This window comes from Excalfactoria chinensis, chromosome 9 (genome assembly GCF_039878825.1).
Source record: "Excalfactoria chinensis isolate bCotChi1 chromosome 9, bCotChi1.hap2, whole genome shotgun sequence".
Classification (NCBI taxonomy): Eukaryota; Metazoa; Chordata; class Aves; order Galliformes; family Phasianidae; genus Excalfactoria; species Excalfactoria chinensis.
The window spans coordinates 7,012,552-7,037,914 of record NC_092833.1 but is presented as its reverse complement, the minus strand read 5'-3'; the positions used below and the strand labels follow the sequence as shown (position 1 = coordinate 7,037,914).

The following is a 25,363-nucleotide window of genomic DNA, read 5'->3' as shown; positions in this document are numbered from 1 at the left end:
TCTCTTCTTTGAACACAAGAGCATTAAGCACACACCAAATATAGGCAGTTTCTTTGCTCACGGTTCCAGTTTTCTTTTTGACAGCCTTTTTCCTAAAAGCACAGTCTAAGCTTCAAAGGGATCCCTCAGGAGCACCACTGATGTCTCTTCCAACTTGTTTCTCTGCCTCCGCAAAGGCTCTTAATGCAGTCACAGCTCCTGAGAGGATTCAGATGCACGCGACCCTCGGGCCTCCGTTGCCTCACACCCAATAAAGGGAAGATAGCTGCGATTGCCAGTTCGTTAGCACCACCCAGTGTGCCATGTCACATAGCAAACACTCCACGAACTCACTCATTTCCTTCCTTCGGTTCAGAGCTGAACTGAAAAGCTGCCGGTGGTGATTGTTTTTGGAGGACAGAGGACGCTGCTACACTGTATATTGCTCAAAGCAGCATTGCAGGCCAACATAATTAATTAGGAGGCATTAATTTCAGAGAAGCTCGTGTATATTCAAGAACAGAAAGTCTAATTTCTCTATCTTAGTGACATTTTCTGACTCCACTCATATTTTCTTCCCTGAGTATAAGTAATGATCTTGTGTTTCTTTCCTACCTCCAGCAAAGCAAGGCAAAGGGAGCCTGCTTTGGAATATTCTTTCATAACGTTAACTAATAAAATACTTGCTGATTTTGACTGCATCAAGGCTGGGATAATGGCCAACTGGGCAGCCAATCTACCTTTGCATTTAGCACTTCCTGGTTAAGAACAGCACATACTGACACTTGATGATGCCCTGCCCCATGCCGGGGCTTGGAACTGTCCTTAGTGACTGATGTGCCTTGCTCTTTGCCTGCTGCTACAGGACTCACCCATGGGACTACCTGTCACAGGTACCTGCAGGCAGTTCAGGAGTTCTGCCTTTTTACTTCTATGGTCTTGCACTCCACCATTTATGCCCCTCTTCTTTATGTGTATGAAATATTTTCTTAGACCAGCATCTTTAAAATGCACTATTATATAGTTCTAGATTGAAAACATTCTAAGAGACCCCATTTATCTGATCAGTGCATCAGCAATTTCTCCACCTGCTGTGTGTTCGGGTCATTAAAGGTGCCTGCCCTCAGTTAATGGACTCTGAGATGCTTCAGTGGAAACACTGACACGACATCCTGTAGGTTGGCACTGTGACGGGGTATCTGTGAACACCAGGAATCTTTCTAATAGTAGACACACTGGTTAATACTTAGTAGAGCTCTGGTTACAGGAATATTTGCAAATTAGCAGTAGCAGCTCAATTTATCATCTTTATAGTATGACAAAACCAATGATAAATCAGTCCCATTCCCCTTAATCTGTTCTTATGGTGGCAAAGTCAGAATTGGCCAAACTGACAAACAGAAGAATCAGAAAATAATTTAGAAAAGCCATGCTGAAACAGTAGAGAACATTTATGATTAATACATCAAATCTGGTCTCTGTGCTAAATGACAACATGAATCACGAAGTACTGCAACTGCATTAAATGTGTTATTAATTGAAGTAAAGCCATCAAAGAAAAAGTTAATTAAGAGATGCTAGCTCTGTTCCTGATTTCCTAAGGTGTGGGAGTACTGTCAGTGCTGCATTTGCACTTGTTACCTCAGAATTAGCAGAAAGCATTGAAGGAGATGTCTTTGAGTCATCACAGTCATTTTCTTCTGCAAAGCCAGAAAACACGTCAGTTGATAAATGAGCTGCAAGAGAAGCCTGAAACACAAAAACAGAGCAGAGTGGGAATTCCTTCCTAAGGAAGGGTGGGGGCCAAGAGAGTTTTCCAGTGGCAACATTCATGTGGTTTTGTTTTGTTTTTTTAATCTCTGTGAAGTAGCAGATTCAACCAAACACAAAACATGACAAATGCTTTCCTTACAAAACAAATCAACTTCGAGATTCCCAGGAACTGTGGGAGTCAAGTCAGTGAAGATGCTGGGGTTATCAGGAAAATAGGGATGTGTTTCTCTACTGCCTGTACAGTTACTGCTCTGAAAAGGGACAACCTGAAATTCCAGAAAATTCCAAAGCTCTTTTGGAAGTAAACACAACAAGATTTTGGCATGATAGAGCTGATAGTTGTTACTATCTAAGTTTAAATTCAAATAATTTTACAAGATCAGATGAACAAGATTTGTGCAGAAGCACTAGGAGAACGAACTATGTCTTCTATCTTTTTGTCACAGCACAAGGGCCCTTACACAGATTGCTTTCCACAGTGGAAAGCAGATCTGATCAGCAGTTGTAGCACAAGGGCTCACCTTTTCAGCCAGGCCAGCAGCCATCCCACTTGTGCACAGCCACATTAGTAGCACATTTGTCCCCCACCACAGATTCAGCATTCCAGGCTGTTAGATTTCAGGCCTCAGGGACATGTAGAACAACTCCTGTCTCCCTCTCCCCCCAAAAAAGTTTCTGTTTGGTGTTCAGAAAGAAACTACATTAGAAAATAAACTATGTTGGAAAAGAAACTTACTTGTTTTGCAAAGTTAACCATCAGAAGTTAGACATCCACTGTGCACATCAATATAGACTCCTTCCTCATTCAGCTCCATGCTATTTTTGTAACACAATCTATGCATCTTTTATACAAGGAATACGTACACAAGGCAGCACCATTAAGATTACATGAGAGCCTGTAAATCTTCTGGTTTGAGCTTAAAACCTTTCTTGTACATGTTCCTTCTGTACAGTCCCTACCTGTGCCTTCCCCCCTGTGCAGTCTTACCCTGCAAACACCAAGATGCTGATCCTGCAATTTGCTGACTTCAGAAACAAAGTGTCATCAGTTTATGAAAGAGTTTATTTATTTGGTAGCCTGAAACAGCAAGGGACACTGGGCTTGAAAAAGAAAGGTCATTCCCATTTCTGTATTTCTCATAGACATTTAGTTTAATATTAATGTCAATGCTAACACTTTTATTTATAGGTGTTACTTTTCTGACCCTTCCATCAATGGAAACCAGCCAGAATTCTGGCTTAGTTCATGGGTGACTTCTCTCCAGCAACATCATTTACATTTGGTAAATACAGTTTAATTCAGACTGAGCGCCTTGTCTGCAGTCTGTAATTCAGGGTTTGCTCCTGGGCAAGGAGCGCCAAGGAGTGATGCTGCCGTATCCCTGAACTTGAGAATAAGTCTGCAGCAATCACACAGGAAAGGTCCCTGAACATGTAACCCATTGGAGCTCACCCTCACTGCTGGTCCTGTGCAGAGTCCAGCTCTGCAGTGGATGGAAGGCCTGCAATACTTGGCATTTTTGAATAATGGTTCTTCTCTGTGTTGACAATGAGAGAGAAGCAGCAGGGAATATTTGTGTCTGAGGCACAAGGATTACACAACTCAGGATGGTACACACTGATTTTTACATATAGTAATTTTACAAACGTTAAACTACCTTCATAACTAAAATCACTACACCTAGTGGTTCTGGCTGCTAACTACGAACTTGTCACTCATGGAATAAGTAATTTTCTGCTTTCTGGCTAACTTATTTCTCACTTCTGCCACTTCAGATCGGTTCAAAATTCAGCTGCAAATATTACCTCTGTTCTGTTTGCATTAAGATCCTCCATCCCCACATCTTGGGGATGTGTCACATCGCTTCTTCCAGTGCCACAGGGACATGTGGGGCTGTCCCTCCCCAGGGCTGCAGGCCAGGTACTCCCATGCTGCTACAGAGACAAGCGTGCCTGTAACAAACCCGAGCCTCTGCAAAACCCTCACACACCTCAGCCCCTGCTCCTTGCCATTTTCCATTGCCTCCCTGAATACAGGAGTGCTGTTGGTTCCTCTTAGCAACCACTGGCACTGGATACCCCAGTAGAAGCTGCACTTCTGCTACACAGATCTTGGAAACTCAGCACACACACATCCATGCTATCCTACTGCTTTCTTCATCCAGCTCTACAGAAACAAGAGCCACCCACCACCTTGCAGCATCCTTTTTTGTTTGTTTCTCAGCATATTTCATGTAAAACACAGCACTGCTTCAAAGCCGCGGCTCGTAGGAGCAGCCTTTTGTGTTTTGCAGGAATATGAACAGTGAGCGCTTAACAAACAGTGCAGAAATGAGAGAACAGGTTCTGCATTGCCTCATGACAACTGCAGAGCCTCCCACTGCTCAGTTCTTTGCTTCGTGCAACCTTATGTACCTTTTCTATGGGAAGAAGACCTTAAAGCATAAGGATGTGCAGGCTTCTCTTCACACCATCTTTAAAGGTAAATTATCACTTAACGGCTTGACAACCTATCACAATCCATCTGCATTAACACAGCTTTCAGAGGCTGTTTTTTTAATGTCAAATTTTCTGGTGTTCAGCGAGACTCCTGAGCTGGTATCCCATTTCGTTCCCAAACATCCTGGTCCCGAATCCCACAAACACACAACCACTGAGCTCATCGCTGTGAGCTCTGCCGCAGCCCTTTAAAGAGCATCTTTCACAACCAGGATGAAAACGCTGCTGAAACGGGTCAGGATCAGCAACCGGTGAACAAGAACCACCATTTAAAGTTTGCTTTAAAATTTGAATAAAGCAGCGTTTTACAGCACGGCTGTCGGAGCTCCGGACGAAGCGACTCCCGCACTCGCGCTGACACCGCGCTCGCTGCCGCTCGGGGGGAGCAGCGCCACGCCACCTGAGGGCAGTGCGGGCGGAGCGGGCGGAGCCGGGGGGGCCCGGGCCGGGGCCGCAGCCCCTGGGCACCGTGGGTCGCTCCGGGAAGCGGCCCCGGGGGAGAGCAGGGCCGGCAGGGGCCGCGCCCCGCGGAAGGAGGGCGGGCGCGCGGTCCTGCCCGGCACGGCCCCTGCCCTGCCCTGCCCTGCCCCAGGGGCGGAGGGCCGCGGACGCCTTTGCCTCCTCCCCGGTCGCGGCGCACGGGAAGAACAGGCGGCAGCCGGAGGAGCCCTACCCCAGCCCGGCCCCAGCCGCCGCCGCCGCCCGAGGATGCCGCCCGCCGCCCCGCGGCCGCTGCCGTTGCTGCTGCCGCTGTTGCTGCTGCTGCCGGGGGCGCGCCCCGTCGCCCCGCCGTCCAGGTACCGGCCGGCCCGACCCATCCCGTCCCGCCTCGCCCCGCTCGGCCCCGGGAGCGCCGGGCTCCTGCGCGGAACGGCCTCGTGCGAGAGCGGCGCCATCCGCGCGGCGCAGCTCCGTCCGTCCCCACGTGCGCGGCTCAGCCGTGACCGCGGCGGCAGCGGCGCGCGGTGCCGCCTGCAGCGCCGGGACGGCCGGCCCGGACTGAGCCGCAGGAGCTGCGCGCGGCTGGTTGGTGGCCTCGAGCTGCAGGGAACTGCCAGAGAGAGCTGCTTTGTTACACGGCTGAGTTCAGAGCATCGCGGGGTGGAAAAGATGAGATTTACTACTTGATCTTATTATCTAAAGACTTGTTAATAATTATGATAATCAGAATAGCAGTTTTCTACAGTGTATCACCACCACCATCTTGCATTCTAGAGCATGAGGAAAGGTACCAGTCAAGGCTGTTGAGCTGCATGCAGTGTCCCTGCTGGTATCAGACAGGCAATGAAAAGTTTGTCTGAAGCCACTGCAAATGATAAATATTCCAGTTTAAAGTTTTCAGCCTGTCAGCCCCCCTTTCTTATGATACAAACAATTAATGAAGAGCAGTTACAAATGAAATGCTGTTTTTCCTGTTATCCACAGGCCTACCTTTACGTGTGGAGGAGTTGTATCGGGAGAGTCTGGGTTCATCGGAAGTGAAGGATTTCCAGGCGTGTACCCTCCTAACAGCAAATGTACCTGGAAGATCACGGTAAGAACTTTCAATCTCACAAAGTCAGTGCTGAAGAATGAATTGCTGTTAATGCCAGTGCTTCATAGGAGTGCAGTAATGAGCTCAGGAACTCAGCACAGCTCAACTATCCAGAGCTCTTTAGGATGGCTCTGATATATATATGACAAGAGTGGCTGAAGAGCACAGTAAAGAACAGACCTTGTGTATGGTCAGATCAAAATTTCACTGGTTTCCATAGATATGTCTTAACTTTTAAAATCAACTCCCTTGAGAGCTCTGCAGGTCTCATTAGCAAAGAAATCAGCAGTTAGGTCAGAAAAGTAAAAGCAAAGCTTTGAGGTGCAAGCAACATAAAGTATCATGAAAAGCAAAACTCATTGGCAAGAAGATGCAGAAGTTTCAAGCCAAAATGAAAATACCATGAATAGGTTTTCTTGTAGTAACACTGTTCTGCCAGGAAGGACAACTGGAGTATGTAGCACAGCAAAGCAAAAAGGAGGTGTTGTTACATTTACCAATGGCCATGGAAAAGCATAGTGTATGACTGATATTTGGATGCTGAGATGAGGCTGTAGGGCAGAGGCACTGCACTCACAGACACTATTAGGCAACGAGGCCTGAACGGTTCAGTGCTGGCTGTGTCCTAATACATAGACTTGGAAGAAGAGATCTGAACAAACAACTTCACTTTTTCTCGCACCAGTACAAATGGAGCCTTCCACATTTGCTCACCAAATTCCCCTTCTGTCTTTTTATTCTCGCTAACAGCTCCTGTGACATTCAGCCCTAGAGTATGGACTTTGCAGAAGAAAAAATAGTATTTAACAAAGTAGTCTTTGTGTTGAAGGGAGCACTAAAGACGGCCTCAGTTCAAAGCCTGCACACCGGGCTGGTGATGGCAGCCGAACAGGATGTTACAGGGTAACTGTCTCCTGCTACTATAGAGATGCTGAGGCAAGGCTGGAGGCATTGATCTGTTTACAGTGTTTGGTTGAAACAACTCTTGTACCAAATGAGTGATGTAATTTTAAACATTTTGTCTGAAGGACGGCCGTGAAGCTGCAACAGCTGCTTTCTGCGCCTTCATGCTGCCTAATTATTGGGGCCGAGTTAAAGGTTACCTTTAATCCGTAAAGGGCATTATCCAGACGAGTACGGTGTAAGATGTATGCTTTCAAGTAGACTTGCTTCCTGCTGCCTGAAGAGGCTGGGATGTCAGCACTCAGTATGGCCCACCTTGCAGTCTGAACAGCAGACAACAATTCTGTTTGGAGTCATTGGCACATTCCTTAAATAGAAGGAAAAATAATTCAAGTTAGTTTACCGACTTAAACCGGTATTAGATGTTCAAAAGTTCAGCACTGAATTTGGAGGAAAATAGTCCTCTCGATGAGAAGAGCATCATTTTTGTTACCATTACAACTTCAGACTGTAAATGGAAGCAGTGCTGAAGAAGCATTTACCAATGAATCCCCTGGAACTGCCATTCTGCATCTATTGGAAGTAACAGGAGAATAGTTGGCTGTATTTAATGAGCTCACAGCATGTTTTCATTACAGACTTAATGCTGCTGTTGCCAACAAGATGTGAGCACCCAGCTTAGCCTTGCAGGTGTGAGCAGCTTTACCACAAAACCATAGCAGAGCTGAGTCTGCACTCAGGCCTTGTTGCTCATGAGAGGGAAGTCAATAGCTGCTAGCATTTCATCACCACCCTCACCCTTACTTTGCAGCTGTCCTGCCATTTACCCCTGCTCTTCTGGCTGATGTTGTCCTGCCCTCTGCAGCTCACGCAAGGTCAGAGAAGGGCTGCATGACTGCAGTAGCTGAGGCTTCCTTGTGCCCCTACAGCATTCATCTCCAATTCGACACTATTCACTCTGCCAAGCAGATATTTTCCCCAAGAACTGTGCAGAACACCCTGTCTTTTGGAAGCACAGGGAGGTTTTAGGGAAGGTAAAGCCTATCAAACTGCACAGCCTCAGTCTGTAAAAAGAGTGATTTACCAAACTAAAGGAAAGTGGTACACTCAAGGATCTGGTTTACCAGAGTTTAAACAACAATTCCTTTCACCAGATATGCTGAGGCTCAAAATAGTTTACAGAAACACCCAAACAAGAAAGAAGGTTACACTGCCATGAAGAAATACGTATGCTGCAGTTACTTATGTTTCCTCATTTAGTATCTGATCTTGGAAGGTGAGTGAAGCTCTTGCCTGTCCATTTTACCCAATGGCAGCGAGCATCTTCCTGAAACCCACCTTCTAGTGCAGGATCAGGACAGTCTGCAAGGCTGGGAGAGACACCGATTTGCTTTCCATCTGAGGATCTCATCACCTAGAGAAAAAAAACTCCCCAGTGAGGCAATGACAGCTTATTCATTCTTTAGAAGAAAGCAGGTTTGGAAAATGTATGGGTAACACAGATAAAGCAACATAGCAGTGTATTAGCTGAAATCCTTCCAACTGGTTTGCTGGAACTAGAAGAGTCTCTCTAACTCAATTATGGTTCTGTTAGTTCAAGAGACTGGGACTTTTTCAGCTGGCTAAAGAAAACAGCTCCTCTATTCTAAGAGCTCTAAGAAGTGTTCAGCACATGCTTGTGGTCCTATTACAACCTTGGCAGACTACCCTGCAGCTTTCAGTTGGCTTTGCTAAGAAGTCATCTGTACAGCTATTTTCTTTCCTATAGAAATGTATATAGCTTTATCTAAAATATGTCACATACGTTTACTTTTAGTGCTCTGTAATCCTTCTTGGCTATCACCTCACATAGATGTGTCACACAGTCCAACAATATGGATCACTGTTATGTGTTTCTCTGGCAGATTGCAGTTCTTTTAAAAGTCTTGCAATTTTACATGCAAAAACAATACTGAAGACTGTCAGCGTTATGTAAGGTTATGTTTTTATAGGTTCAGGAGCTGTCCTGGCAGTTTTGCTGACAATAAACAGTCTGAAAATTTTTCTTATCAGGGAGATTGGGAATCTGCCCTGGAGAACTGAAATACTTAAAGCATTTTCTCAACGTTTTAAGCCTTAGTTTTCCCATATAGACATGCAACTTCTTGTAGAGAATAGGTTTTTCCTCATGGTTGCATGGACTGCAAATAGTTTAACAGAATCTGGTGGCTTGCCAGGGAGAGAAAACTGATATGAATTTCTTCAATCATTCTTTCTGGCTGGAGAGGATGGAGCTAGGGAACAAGAGACTGGGCTCAAACTGTGGCTCATCCTGGGATGTCATTCCAAGTATCTTTCATGTTCACTCTCAGTAGAGACAACTAATAGTGTTTGGCTTGAAAATAGCTGCTATGTTTTTCAAGTCTACCTGGGACTGCTATGGCACAACATACAATCAGTATTTTGGTATTAAACATTTACAGCATAGGTTTAAAAACCAGCCCAAATATTTTCTCAGAAAGTCAGAATCTCAGGGTTTTTCACCAACAAATGATTATTTCCAAAGCAAACAATCTAAACCAAATGATTTAGAAGAGTGAGATGATTTGGGAATCCTCCCCAGAAACTGAAGGAGGCATAATGATGAAAAAACTGTTGTGAGAACAACAACAGAAAAGTAGTTTCATTGTTTTAAATGTAAGCGAATTTTAATTAACATGACATTAAATACCTGCAATGAATGATAACCGAAAACGATCTAGTAACCTTATTCTGTGGTAGGTTGCATTTATAAAATAATCATGCTCATTCCAAGAGCGTTCCAAACATCCTACATGGATGATTTATGAAAACTATGCTCTGGAACAGCTTTCCCCAGAAGTTCGGGGAGCACTCTTCTCCTTCAGCCTTTAATAGGAATAATGCAAATTCATTAAAAGAGTTCAGTACCATTATATCTGATCCTAAAAAAGCTCAGAGAGCCATGTAAGTGAATCAAAGAGCAGGTAAGGGTCACTCACCCTCAGTATGACAAGGATAGGCAGAAGCTGTGGCTCTGCCATTGCAAGATACTACTTGGACGGATAAAACTGAATAATAAGGCACACCCTGCAAGGGAGGCACCACATCATTTTCTTCCTTTATCTTTCATGTGAGCAGAACTACAATCCCTTCCAATTCCTCCCTTGAGGTATCCCATCTTCTTGCTGCATCAGGCTCGGATGTGTCTCAAACAAAACTGAGTCATGTTGGTCTCTGCTTTCTCCCCTGGGTTTTTCATGGAGCAATATTTCAAGTGTCCTAGGATAAACATTGGCAGGTTTTAACATGTTGGCTTTCAACATTTTAAAAAGGAAATGGTAGAAATTAAAGAAAAGTATTGTTTTCCAGAAATGCATGTATTCAGGGTGGGATTCCTTGGGAGTAGCTGCAAACTGGTGTGGCTGTTGCCAGAATGTGGATCTGCCATCATCTACACTCGTGTGTGTCATCTGGTCAGCCCAGAAACTTGTAACTCCTTTAGCAGGGTAGAACACATTTGCTATTTTTGTGAATAATGACCAACATTATTTTAATAAGTAATGACAGTAATATATAAAGTAATGACATTAGTATATAGCACAATGACAGAAAGTAGTACCTTTCAGAAACAGTGAAAGGAAAAGGGGAAACTCATTAAAGATGATTAAGTTGTAGCAAAACTGCAAGACACTGAAAGTGGGAAATGCTGGACAAAGAGCCTAGCCTGTGTTAAATTAAAACACGGTGACGTTGAAAGGTCACCTGGTTCCTGCTGTACCAGGATAAAATTAAAAACAACAAGCATTCCAACTCCAAATGATCACACATTATTTTACACAGCTGTCTACAGCTTCTGAAAAAGAGGATGCTTTTATTGAACTGCCTAAATCTGAATCGATCTGACTAAGTTTACAGACAGCATTTTTCTTTAGTCACAAAGAGAGTCTGTAGGATGACTGTAAATAACTTCCGTTCTTCTGACATGAATCCCACATTCCTCTTAGAGTTTTCTCTGTTAAAATGATACATGCCTTAATACCTCCCAGTGATCCAGACCAGGAGACAAGTGAAAGCAATAACGAGAGGTTTAGTTATGAGATCAGCGATTCAAGGAGTCATATTGCTTTCACAGAAGTTCTTACAAAATGTCCCCATGTCTGCATTGGCCTCATGCTGAATAAATACACATGTGGGTTATTTTCCTGTACAGGGCTTGCTCATTTCAGTAGCATGAGAGCTAAACCTAACATCTGACCTTAAGGTTTTCTAAAACATAGTCATTGTGCTGTGGAATTTCTGGGTAAGATTAGATGAGCTCTGTGGTTTTGATGTAGTACTAGTAGTAGTAATAACATGCGTCAGCAGAGGAGAGCTGAATGCATTTTTGGAGAGAACTTTGAACAAGGATTAAAGGAACGTATTCTGACAGTATATTCTATGCAACAACGTGAATGCAGCAGGGCTGGTCAGCCAGCATGTGCCCTGGGCAGATGTGATCAGCTTGTGCAACGTCTGCCCTGCAGGATCAGTACTGGCACTGGACATGAAAGTAGCTACAGAAATAAGTAACCTTAACATATAAGCAGCACTTCTTTTTTTTCATTACATCTGGTTACTGCTGCTTTTATTTGTCCCTTCTGTGGGCTAAGAACTCGTTTCCATCTATCGTCTTCCATCTGACAAAGCATTTTTAACAACTGAGACTCAGAGAATTCAAAGATTGTTTGACAATTTCATATAGAAACAGTTTAGGTCCAGTTTATCTCAAACTGGTGTTTTAAAACAAGCCACTGCTAAAGAAGGAAAAAATTCACAAGCTCTCAAATGGAGCGGCGTACATATGGAGTTACTGCAGATATATCGTGTGCTTTGTATTTAAAGCAGAAAATAGCAGTATCTCACAAAAACAGGACAGCTGCAATTATTTTAATTGGTAACCACTCTAATGGACTATGAATTGTGCAAAATAATCACATTCTGCCTATCTGAGGTCCCTCAATGCTCTAGAATACTGTTTGTCCTGTTAAGTAGTACCGAGTGCTTGTTAGAATAGTTTGCACTACTCAAAGTGCTGCTTATAATCTGAAAAACTTGCTACTCTGTCCTAGGGAATGTTCTCCTCCTTGAAAGCTACTACCCTCTCTTAATTTACACCTCTGTCAGCACTCTTCCCTCCTTCACAATGCCCACAGATACAGACATATGAGATGTACCCTGTCTTATGTTTTCTCAGATGCTTCAGAAAACCTTTTGAGGACACCCACTAATGGATCTTTGGAACTTGTCATAGTTTTACACACGCTTTCCAAACATAAGTGCAGCCTTCAAGCTGAATGAACCCACTCCAATAGCTGATATTAGGGTTGTTCAGCATTAGCTGTAAGATGTAAGTTATGCTAATAAATAAATAAATAAAATCCTATGAAGCTGTGTGACAGATCAGCAATGTAAGAGCAGTCATTTCATTTCCTCAAAATTATAAATTGCTTGTTCCATATTTAAGAGAAACTACCCCCATTCACCTCAGCCCCTCACCTCCCGTGGTGACAGGGAGCTGCCTGGCTGAGCATGTACTTCCAGCAGGACTAAGTGAAACGCCACGTTGAACTGGGAGGTGACGGCACATAAGCAGTGAGCATCTGGGTAGAGGGTGCTGTATCTTCTTCAGGAGGAAGATAACAGCAGCTGAGATGGCCAGAGTTTTATTTTTACAGTTAACCTAATAAGATGTTAACATCCATTGTTTGGGGTATAGTTGGCAAAAATAACTTAATAGGCAAGAGGAGAAGGACGTGAAAGTATTCGTGCACACAGATCAGATAGGTATGTGCTGTCAGTCACACCTCAAGATCTCTGTCTCCCTCCCTCTCTCTGTCTCTGCAGGTTCCCGAAGGAAAAGTGGTGGTTCTTTCTTTTAGATATTTAGACCTGGAAAGTGACAATTTGTGCAGATATGATTTTGTGGATATTTACAGCGGCCATGCCAACGGGCAGCGCATCGGAAGGTTCTGTGGTACAGTGAAACCAGGTGCCCTTGTATCCAGCAGCAATAAAATGTTGGTGCAGATGACTTCAGATGCTAATACTGCAGGAAGTGGATTCATTGCAAAGTTTTCTGCAGCAGAACCACATGAAAGAGGTAATTGACAGTTATGTATGAGCTGAAGACAAATTTAACTTTATGGATAGCTACACTAATGCTTAAGATGCGGTGTCAGAGGTGTCATGAATTGAGGTGTTCAATATATTTATTAATTAACTTAGCAATCAGCAGAGTACAATTGCCTACCCATAACAGCTAGTTAATCGAAGTGGTAGAGAAGAGGAAAGACTGTACTCTAGGAATTGCAGAAGGGCTGCATCCAGCAGCAATATGGTAATAGCTCGACAGTAAAATGGCAGATAAAATTCAGCACAGAAAAATGTTGCAAATAAGGGAGAAAACATCCTAGCTTGCTATGCTACAGCAGGGTCTGAATTGAGCATAGTGCTTATGAATGAGCTCTAAGGCTTAAAATAGACAATAATAGAAAATAGGTAGCAGAAAACAATAGTTGAGAATCAATCTGGTATTCAGTGGGTATAAATAATAACAGAAACTTAATGATTATTTGAAAACGATATCAAGATCAGGCCTCTTCATGGATCTCCTCATGGAAACCAGTTCCACAAGAGCATAGGAGGCAGCCCTAAAGTCGGGACTGATGTGGAGAAAGCAAGTGGGTAACACAGTCACTTTCACTTCGAATACACAAAGCAAGTGGCTGCAAAGGAAAGGAGATGGCAGTTTTTTCTCAGGGAGCTCTCAAGTGGCTGAGGTGCTGTGCTACGTCACACTGGGGGCTGTAAACTTCTGTGTTGGTTTAAAATGTGCCACTGTGCTCTTGCCCTGCCAACCAACTCCACTTGAAACACAACCAGAATATAGAAACAAACATGACATGATGGAATCACTTTTATAAAGACTGATAATCTTATTATAAATAAGGATTACATACCTGGTGCAGGTCTGTGACTTGGAGCTGAGGAGCAGACACAGAAGAAGGCACCTGCTTGTGGTGGGTGCTCCACAGGGCATGGCTCCAAGTGCTGTGAGCACCCTGCTGCTCTTCAAAGGGCTGCTTCTCCCTTTCCTCTTCTTTCTCTTCTCTGCCTCTGGTGTTTTATGTCTTTTCTTCATGGTATTTTCCCTGAGGAGTCTCCAGCATGTTGCTGGGCCCAGCTGTACGGCACTGGGGCTACTGGAGCCAGCAGTGCCCAGCATGGCACAGCCCAGCCTCTCCTCACAGAGCCCCCTGAGGCCCCAGCAGCACCTGAGTACTGGCATGCAGCACAGCAAGGCCAGCCCATCAGCTGGTCACCCATGTTATACCATGCTTGGTGTGCTGTATTTCCAGGTGACCAGTACTGTGGTGGACGACTGGAGAAGCCTTCTGGCTCCTTCCAAACACCCAACTGGCCAGAGCGGGACTACCCAGCGGGCGTCACGTGCTCCTGGCACATCGTGGCCCCCAAGAACCAGGTAACGCGCTGCCTTACCCACACCTCCCACCCCAACAGCTGCACATAGCATGCCACTCACACTGTACTCACAGTAAAAGTACTGTCTGGATGAAACTTGAAGGCAGGGAGGTGAGCAGAGTGCAGAGGCCCACCTGTACAAGAAGCACTAAACGCCCTCTCATGCACACTGATAAATTCCCCTGTATTCAACTTCTAGAGCATCTGTGACTGGTAAGGCTTTTAGAAAACATCTTTTAAAGAGGGTTTTGTCAAAACAAAATATCGTACACAATAAGCTAGGGGAAGTGATCATCTCAGGACCAAACATGATAATGATGGTGATGAACATTCAGCTTAAGTCTAATGCTATTTGTAGCATTTTCAACTTCAGTTTGTTATTGAGGCAATCAGGCAGAGCTGGTTCAACTTTTTGAAAGCAGAAATTGTTCTTGATTCTGCTCACAGCGCAGGGAACATATTCAGATGAGCCTTACGTGGGGATCTTCGGTGTATGTTTCATTAATTCTGTCTTGTTTTATATTTTGAAGGCTTCATCTCAAAATGCGCTTAGTTAGCCAGATGCCTTCAGGCTGCAAGCTCTCACTTTGCTAAGGCCTGAATAAAGCTGAGAGCAGAGAGATAAAGGGTTTGTTTGCCACTGAGCCACACATGGCTAGAACCTGTTGTTCCCTATGCTGTAGAGCTCATCTACATTCTAGCTTCATGGTTTCTGGTTGTTGCTGATCAATCTGTAACTTGGCACAAAGTCAGCAATCTTGGTCACTAAGCCCATTGGTACGTTACTTTTCTTAATTATCTCCAGGTTTTTATATTCCTCTTTTTGTAAAGAGAACTACTCTTACTCACCATTCATGACCATCGTCCCGCAAATAAAAATTGAGAACAAAATATTTTATAGAATATTAAGGTCATATTTTGAACTATTTCTCTGCTGGAGAGAAGCTACATGGATTAAAATATCAAATCCAGACTAAGTGGATTGAGGAATTTACCATTACAGACAGCAAAAATAAATCTGCTGCTCATCTGAAGAGGCCACTTACGTTAAGAAGCACTAATAAATTTTGGTTATCAAAGCTTTACTAAATTATTTGCATTTTTCCTGCAGCTAATAGAATTAAAGTTTGAGAAGTTTGATGTGGAGAGAGACAACTACTGCAGATACGACTATGTTGCAGTGTTTAACGGTGGGGAAATCAACGATGCTAAAAGAATTGGGAAGTACTGTGGAGACAGCCCACCAGCGTAAGTAACTTTCTATGATTATGAGCTTCACAGCAGTATATATTACTTTGCTAACAGTTCTATTCTTGGTTCTTGGTTGTTTTTTTTTCCTCTTCCCAGGTTTTTCCTTTTCCCTCACATGCCTGTAGCTACCCCTGTTTCTGATTCAAGTTCTGTCAAGCCTCAAGCCTCATTAGACCACTCTCTAATGATACCCACGCTAATGCTATTGGTATTTGTATGTACATATAATACCAGTAATAACGCTAGCTGAATGCTAGCTTCACTGTGCTTTGATTACAGATACCAAAGTGCAAAGATCCAGCTGACCTCCCTAGGCTCTTGGCTCTTTACTCTGTTTCATTCTACCCTCTGCCATACACTTCAGCTCATTGCATGGCTGCTCACCAGCTCTTCCACTTGTGTCAAGCAGTGCCCCTTCATGGCACGTGAACATACTGGGTACCCCACCACAGGCTTTCAGCAGCTTTGTTGCCAAACTGCTGATGCCACACTCAGAAAAAACATCCCCAACCCATCCAAACTGCCATCTCACCCAAAATACCCCCAACATCACCCCTCTGGCTCTGCATACCCCCAAGAAACAGCCCCCCCCCCAACATAGACAAAGGCACTATCAGTATATAAACAGGTCTGGCAACAGCAGATCATAATCATTTAAGAAGTGTATAAATTTTCTTGTGTGAAATTTTAAGGCTAGTAATTTTTAGCTTTTTTTTTTTTTTTTCTCCTAACATCATACCTCTTTCATTAAGCCTTTTAAAAAGGAGTAGCTTTACAGATTGAAGAGGATATACAAGCTAGTAAAACTAACGTATGCGTGTGAACAGACTTAAGTCTCAGAAGTGCCAACTAGTTTGATTTCCAGGAGCTAACTGTGGTACACGGGAAGGAGGCACATGCCTCATCCTTTCTAGGGATGGTGTGCTGGGCTGAGATTTACTGTGAGGTTTTTGCAGTTTTGGTTGGATGTTTTTCTAAGGTTACACAGTATATCCTCTGGAGACAAGAGGGTAGGCAGACGTTCTGCGGAACTCTTACAGACTTTTCTTCTCCACGCAGCAGCTTCACTCTCTCTTGCTATTTTTGATCATTACCTAATAGCAGGACAGTCCTAGAAATAAAGAGAGTAAGCTTAGCCTTACACAAATTTATTATAAATTTGGTAAGGATTTAATTAAGGGTAGGTAGGGCTGCACCTCAAATATAGTCTTCAGTTTCCTTCAGCTACCTTAAACTTTTGGTGTTAAACTTTAGTAAGTTTCCATTTGGAAAAGATGCATCTTTTCAGGCTTAAGTTCAGTGCAGCCTTCTTGTAGTTCAGTTAAATACTGAAATATGAAAAGATATTGACACTACAGTGCTACTGGTAAAACATCCTTTAGGTGCTAGGTACTTCAGGCCATTAAAATGACTAAATTTTAGCTGTAGTTACATACATAATCGCTTCCTTGTTTGGAGGAAGGACTTCACTAGCAGAAGTAGAACTGTCTTTCTATATTGGCTCCAACAGAAAAGCTGTGAAATGGAGGGAGACTGTGTAAGGCAGTTAGTATTAAAGAGTCCACAAGGCAAGAGCACAGAGTCTAGTTCACTGTACACGGGTTTGTGACATTGCAGACATTCTAACTCAGGTAAGAACTGAATTCCGCAAGATCTTATCCTTCCCTTGATTCTAAGAAGGCAGCAGTGAACAACACCCCTTAAAAATGAAGCTGGTGGCCTCTGGTCTTGGAATGTAGTTGCTTCTTTCCAGCTAAGACCTAGGCCAGCTGCACAAGTACATTTTGAACCATCAAGATCTGATCTTGGCTGACAAGGCAGTGCAAAAGAAAGAAGTGCCAGTTAATCCCTGAGAGGTGGCCAGAAGTAGCTTCCTAAACCACCTCTCAGCTGTGGCTCAGCATCTAACCCCACAGCAGGTCAAAGCTGTACACTGGTCTGCCAAAGTTCTAGTGGGCTTCAAAATGTAGACATTTTAGTATGGACTTTGTGCAACAGGCAAATAAGGGCAGAAGTCTGGGCTCAGACCCAGGCCACGTAGCTCAGAGATGAGATTTCCTGTTGCAGAATGTTAGAAGTGTACTGACAGCCAATTTTAGGACAGCACTGCTTACTAACTTGATCCAGTACAGAGCCTGAACACGGTCACTTTTACTTGCAGAGTAATATATAGACAACTTATGTATTCAGTGAGAAGAAGGAAGTGTGTCTCCTGGGGGTTTTCCACTCACCATTGCTTACCAGAAGAACACTATGGACCAAAACCCTGTAGCAAAGGAAAAGCAAACCGTAGTGTGTAAACTGAACAATGAAGGAAGCCTTCTATAAAGAGTATTAGATGCTTATCTATCACAGCAATTATACAGATTGAAACTCATTAATGAACAGTTACAAATAACGTAACATGGCATTCTGTAACATACTTAAGTATGGATAAAGTGCATACCTTGAACTCATTTGATGGTTAAAGAGATGAACTCAGATCCAACTGTAGACCAGCAAGCATACAGTGTAACCACCTATCTGATTCCCAATTACAATTAGTATGAAATATAAATGAATAGTACACATAGTAGCATTTTTTTTAGGAGAAATAATTGCTAAAAACCAAACAAACAGCAACAAAAGCAGCACCTGAGATAAAAAGACACTTGAAGTATACAGGTCAAATTTTTCAGTTTTTGTTTTTAGTATTCAGCAAGCAGAACTAAGCTTTCCTACAGCTGGTAAGCACCCTACCAATTCCAAAGCCTTTATCAATGATGTGGTAAGAAAATTACAGTCTGTGCATTTACCACAGCAAATGTTAATCTATGGAATTTCAGACAATTACGCACTTTTGTGTCAGATTCAACCCCTAGCAAGCAGACTAATGTAATACCTGCTGAAAAGGAAAAGGATAAAGAGTTGATGACAAGTTTTTCCAGGTATAAGGTGCTGCAAAGTGTTATGAAAAGTTTTGAAGAACTTCTGTCCGAAGCTCATGAACACTGTCATAAATTCTGGAAAGAAGCAAGACAGTCATTTCAGTGAAAATAGATCTTACAGCCATTTTCTGCTTTCTTCTCTCAAGTTCCATCTGCCTCTATATTCATTTTTCTTCTTCTTTCCAAACAAAATGTGGCCTTGCTTGAAAAAATTGGTGTTAATAGATATTAATCAATATTGAGACAAGGCCTGTGGAATGCTTAAACGAATGAGTGATGTGCTCCTCTGCTAGAGTTGCATGCCATACAATTTTCTCTAGCAGATGCCTTCAATAAAGTCTATATCCAGAGGCAGTCAGCATCACAGGGCATACTACGGTTTATGAACTAAAAACTAACGTGCTGACAAGCACTTGTTTATGACATTTCAAATCCTAACAAAATAACATCACTAGCTCTGTAAGGCCTCACTAATAAAAATCCAATTGCTGGCAACATACAGCCACACAGAAGTAGCAACCCAAAATATTTTTAGTGGTTTTACTGAAGAATTTCAGAGTCCCACATCAAATTCATTTCTGTCAGGCCTTCAAAATATGTAATATACTTTCCATTAAACAAAAACAAACCGAAACACAAAAAGATTTACTCAACTCTGCTACCTACTGAGGATTCCTTTAACATATTTTCTCCCTGTATTAACCTAGCCGCATGGAATGAAATTCCACAGAAGTGAAGTCTGCAATGAAGTCACACATTGAAGAATTTAAAGATATTTTTACTGACATAACCCTTAGGAATCAGAGGTTCTCATGATTCAACAGAATGAGTTTCACAGTCACAGCATCAGTGTTGGGCATGCTAGCAAAAGGAACACGTACTTCATTAGTAGTCTGGGGGCAGATACTGCATTTATGTCAATAATAAAAACGAAACACAATCTGTTTTCTGTGAAAAGAATGCTACTAATGCTTTTTTGGCTTTGACATTTAAACTAATAAAAATTATTTTGTTTTTCTATTCCAGGCCTATTCTTTCTGAGAAAAATGAGCTGTTCATTCAGTTTTTATCTGATTTAAGTATAACAGCTGATGGTTTTATTGGCCATTATAAATTTAGACCAAAAAAGTTACCCACAACTACAGTTCCACCTACTACCACAACAGTTCCTGCTACATCAAGTAAGTTTTCTGGCTTTGATTATAAAAGTAATTTATTCCAGGAAGAGACGGTTAGAAAAATGTAACATGAAGCATATTAAAATCAGTTTTGTGGTTTGTTAGTGCTTAAAATGTTGAGAGAATTAATTAAAAAAATAATATACTCAAGAGAGCATGTAGAATCTATTTCATATTATTAACAGGAAATCTCTTCAGTTCACTGTAACAATTGCTCAGTTCAGATAAGAGAATATTATTGTCTCGGCTTTTTGACAGCTGATGAGCAAACACCTTTTATCAAATGCCATAGAATATTAATCTTTCCTTAAAGGAAGGTCCACTTATTCCAATAAATAATTTTATTTTTAAGAAATGTTTGTACAGACAAGTTCATTTGTAAAAGTCTGGCCATATTTCTCTTCATCTAGTTACTAAGATTAAGTAACATTGCTATTTAAGCCATCTGAGCCCTCCTTACATTTTCTGAACACCCTATCAACATGACCCTCTCTCAGAATTGTATTTATTCAATAATTTTCAGGGGCAGAAATTTATAACAATGTCAGACTAAAAATAAGTTCCTTTTATATTTAAGATGAAACAGCACATATAAAAGATGAAAGGAGGATTTCTCTGAAGGCCTTGACAAAACTACCTCATTACCGAGGTTCTGAAGGGATAAAGTCTTGCAGTTTCCATAACCAGAATGAGAGGTTTAAGATACGGTTATAGCACAAAACCGAATTATTTATGATGTTCTGCATCTCAACCTAATTTGTACTTAAAACACATCAGAAGTCAAGACAGCAATAGCTTTCCAAAAGAAAACAAAGAAGCGGTAGTGCTTAAATACTGAAATATATTTGAAATAGATGAGAGTAAGCATTGTAAAAATGAAATCATAGTGAATTGTAAATCATTCTGATGGAACTGATAGTTGGATAATAAATAATTCAGTTCTTTTTCATTATAAAGCACTTCTTAGAGTTGTTATTTCCAACACTTGGTCTCAGATAATCCGGGCTGTTACCTGTCTCATGCTGCAGCCTTTCTAAAGAGCCCTATTGAATACCAAATGAAGATCCCATCAAGATGAAACAAGACAAAAGCAACAACAAAAATCCCACATCACTAAATATGGTTCCAGGATTAAACTTGAGATTCAAAAAGCAAAATAGCAAATATGAAGATCTAACCATCATGAACCTGCACTGAAGGCAAAATTTCAGTGTCGTTCATTTGAATTTTAGAAATCTTATTTTTGAACCAGTTTGTACCACTAGAAGAGAAGTAGAAACATAAATAATAACTGGTTGGAAAGTTGGCCAGAAGCTCTTTTTCAGAAAGAATAGGCTGAGTAAGACTTGGGCGAAATACTTCCTTCTAAAGAAAAAAGGCAAAGATATTCTTCACACCTATTTTAGGGCTTTTTTGTTTTTAAATAAATGTATTTATATAGGTTATCTGGGCTTACTGTAGTTTTTAATCTCTCCATCTCTCATCTCAAACCTCCCAATAATTTGAATAATCTGAATAAAATGCAGAGACTGTTAATATCCACTCCAATGGGAGACAGGAAAGGAAAGGGGGAGTGTATTTACTTGTCTTTAAACAAAGCAATCAGCTTCAGAAAAGAAATGTTCAGTGTGAAGCAGCTGTTGCCTTTCATATTAAATTCTTCACACATTATATTTTGTTTCAAAATGCCATCTGTCAAAATTATACAGTACTACATGTCATGAAGCAATGCAAAACATTTAGAGAAAAAGATAGGAATTTGAACTCTGCTCTCTTTCATCACAGTACAGTAATTTCAGATGCAAGTCCACGTGCTCTCTCTGAAGTAAGCATTACCGTAATATAAGAAGACTTTAAACGTACTACTGTGGCTCTAGTGCAATAGGCAGCAACTCTAAAAACTTCCACATTTAAGGTCACACTACAATCAAATGTGAATGTTCTGTAAAAAGTCGCACTGTGCAATGCCATTAATACACAAATGCAGCTGAAACACTTGGAAAGAAGACCGGAGGTGATGGCAGAAAAAGGGAACATGCATCATTACTGTGATATTCATCCCTTGCATTATCAGATCTAGTTACTGTGTATATGTTTATAAGCATGATACTAGCATTTGTTTTAAAACATCCTTTAATTTCTTCTTTGTTCTTCAAAGTTTCAAAACCTACAGTTGCCCTGTGCCAGCAAAAGTGTAAGAGGAGCGGGACTCTGGAAAGCAATTATTGTTCAAGCAACTTCGGTAAGAAAGCAAAGTTTGTTTCTTTTTAATTAATCGTCACTTGGAAATTATGTTTACATGCTGGGATTTTTAACATGTGTAGCTATGAATGATCCTTAATATACTGGTGATGTTTTTACATCCTCTTACACGTGTATCTGACATTAGTATGTCCATCACTCAAAAAACTGGAGATACTCCAGAAGAGGCACTGTGTGTACGACTGAAACAAGTGTATTTGCTCAATCTAAAAAGCATGTCACTAAATATAGCTCAGCCTCCAATAGGAAATACTGATTCAATTTCTGTATTGCCATCTCATCTGTCTGCAGTCAGTGAACAGACATTTTATGCCAGACCTGCTGGCTATTTCACAATTCAGTCTACAGACTTCCAAAATATTTAATAGACTTCAGAAAGTGTGGAAACTTAAAAGCACTGCTTTCCATCCTCATGCACAAATCACCAGTACAGCAAGCAGCCTTCTTTATATTTGGATGGCATTGTCACTTACAATTTCTTATGTGTCAGAGGCATTTCCCAAAGTAATACCAGGAACTTCTTTAATCCCTTATAACCGTTATTACCTCATACCATCTTTGATGGAAAAACTTATTCCTATCACAACTTAAAATAAAAATAATCTAATTCTGTGTAATCTTATAACTAAACCCATGAGATTGGATGGAGTCTACTGTTTCAGGAAAGCAGGGACAGCTTTGTATCATTTTGCATGAAAATCCATTCAGAACTGTGACTGTACCCTGAAGCAGAACAGAATCACTGCAGCACGACCTCCTCACCACTCTGACAACCAGCCTTGTTTAATGCACACCCAGTACAGGCTGGCCCGATGTCAGAACAAGCAGGAAGAAAAATCTCACTGACCACACCTGAGCTGTTGTGGCGGACAGTCACTGCCACTATACAAAACTTGTTTTTTTTCCCTTGGCACTGGGGTAATAAATCACTTTCATTCTCACCTTTTGCCAAATGATTGATGACACCCACCTTCCCAGTATTGTTTCCATCATTTTTAAGAGCAAATATGCTTGTTTCTCTGGTCCATCTGTCATAATTAAATGCATCAAATGTCATTTCTCCTAGTAATAACTGGAACTGTAATCTCAACAATAACACGTGCTGGAAGCTTGCATGCAACAATATCAATCATCAATGTATACAAGGAGGGAAACTTAGCAATACAACAAGCGGGAAAGAACATGAGTGTTAAGATCATTGTAGTATGTAAGCAGTGTCCTCTCATCAGAAGAGGTAAGTACAGCCAAATAACTGCTTTGAGTTTTTGTAGAATGGTTTTGAAAACTGCTGCTTGAAATACAACCACAAAAATCAGTAAAATTACAGTAACTGATTCCATAATCAGCTACTTGTATGATGTAGAATCAATTTAAAAGACAAAAAATCTTACAGGTTTATATTGCATAATTCAATTTTACTTATAAAGTATTAGGCCTACTTAGATCACGGGAGTTTGAAAAGTTGTTTTAAAAACTCTCATGATATAAAGTAAAATCTGATTTTACTCACTCAGATGAAACTCAGTTCTATTTTATTTTTACATGTATGTATTTTGGATCATACACAGTTATTCAGAGTGGAAAAACAACATCATGCTAAACTTGAAAGAGCGGTATGACACAGCCAATGAAAATTTAACTACTGCTGCTGCTTCTCTCCTGTATACCTTTACCCATTCTATGTCTGCAAACAGCTAGTATTTATAGCTATCAAACAGTGTTAAATAGAGTGGAACAAAGATTTCCAGTTAAACATAACAAAGGCTACTTATATGATATTCTAAGAAACAGACTCTCTCATTAAAGTAAGTAAGCAAAAAGTGAAATAGTAGTCAGCTCTGCTTCCTGAATAAACAGGTAGAACAGGATAACATAGAGCCATAGAAAGAGGCAGTCAAAGTAATTTAATAAGCATCCAAAAAGGCCCCATTGCTGCTGGTATTTAAGTACATTACTTCTAAGTGAGCAGAATCAAAGAGAACATCCCTGTCAGAAACTTACTTTTGGTTTTACCTTTGGTTCTTCAAAAATCAGACATCTGTCTGGGAGAAAGAAGAGTATCCTTGCTGGGACAAACTGTTTCCTATTAGGCAGATTGGTTCCAAACCACATACTCCAGTTTCTCCACCTAAATATTCTCTACCTCTGAATTATTTAATAGCCATTACTTAATATCTAAACTTTCTACATTTCTGATTACTCCCCTACAACATGTCTCTTTCTTGTCTGAGGCCTTGCAGATCTCTCTTTTAAGCCACTGAAATACTCAAATCCATCTGGTTGCCTCAAAGCCAGGGCTTATCAGACACTGAGCCCACCTTGCTTACCTGACTGCCACTCTATATTCTTAGAATATATTTATGCCCTTGAGGAAAGGGAAAAGGGAATGAAAAGCCTGAAGAGCATTATCCTACAAGCTGAGCATATAATATCCAAAAATTAATGAGACAGATTCTTCTCCAGATGTTAATAATTAATTGATCCAGTGTTCATTCTGCATTTCTAATGTTTTTCAGATTCATTTGACAGTCTGTATTTAATAAACATCTGCGGTATATTTAGCATGGACTGACTTGCTTTTTATGTAATTGTAGTTCATTACATAAGTACAAGATGGATAAGAAAGTAAATGTATGCCTTGGGTAGGACGGAAAACACAGTTAAGACATCGGCAACAGAATACAGACCACTCTGCTTACCCAACCATGTCTTGAAGGTCTGTTCTGTAATATCATGCTCTCTTTTGTAGGTTTGAATTACATCATCATGGGCCAGGTAGAAGAAGACGGCAGAGGCAAAATCTTTCCGAACAGTTTTGTCATGAGTTTTAAGACTAAGAACCAAAAGATCCTGAATGCCTTGAAAAACAAAACATGTTATAACTAAACTCTACATCTGCATTCTCTCATCTCTCTCGGAAAATAATTTTCACTTAGTTTAAGTCATGAAAACACAACCACCAACACTAAGACCATGCTCACCCTTTCTGCACTTCTTCATACCAACCACCAAAGCACAATCCGGACACAAAGTGGCATCAATTACAAATCCTAAATCTTAAAGATCTGCAGCACAGCCAACTGATTTGAAACACACCAAATTTATAATTTGGTTAATTTATAATTGTCCATTTTTTATGAAGTATATATGTAATATAAGAATTTTAAGTGCAATATTTATAGTAACTCATTTTAACACTGCTTTTTTTCTCGTTTTATTACATAGATTCTTGCATTATTATCTGTGCTTAATAAAATATTTTAAGATTAAATCATAAACCAACTCGTTGTTCATTATGTATAAAGTAGGGCAGGCTAAACAAAAGTCATTTTTTTATTATTTACATGTTTTTGATGTTCTGGGTCTTGCATAGTATGACTGACACTACACCTTCTTGATGATTAAGGGACTGAGTTTTCTTCCATGAAAGCCAGTGAATCACGAATTTGACTAGGACCTGCATTTACATTTCAAATGTTCAACAGTACCATGCTTTTCTCTACTTACAACCACGCTACACTATGACATGTCACTAT

The 25,363-nt window shown here is 41.2% G+C and overlaps 1 protein-coding gene across 1 annotated transcript; it reads left to right on the top strand.

Annotated features, from left to right (window-relative positions):
* The first annotated feature begins 4,726 nt into the window (after nt 1–4,726).
* Nucleotides 4,727–25,102, top strand: PCOLCE2 (procollagen C-endopeptidase enhancer 2). The gene is made up of 9 exons (XM_072344519.1): nt 4,727–5,048; nt 5,677–5,785; nt 12,572–12,827; nt 14,086–14,210; nt 15,321–15,457; nt 19,414–19,568; nt 21,724–21,807; nt 22,894–23,061; nt 24,577–25,102. The coding sequence occupies exons 1-9, from the start codon at nt 4,960–4,962 to the stop codon at nt 24,711–24,713; spliced, it is 1,260 nt and encodes a 419-aa protein (XP_072200620.1). The 5' UTR covers nt 4,727–4,959; the 3' UTR covers nt 24,714–25,102.
* The last annotated feature ends 261 nt before the right edge of the window (nt 25,103–25,363 follow it).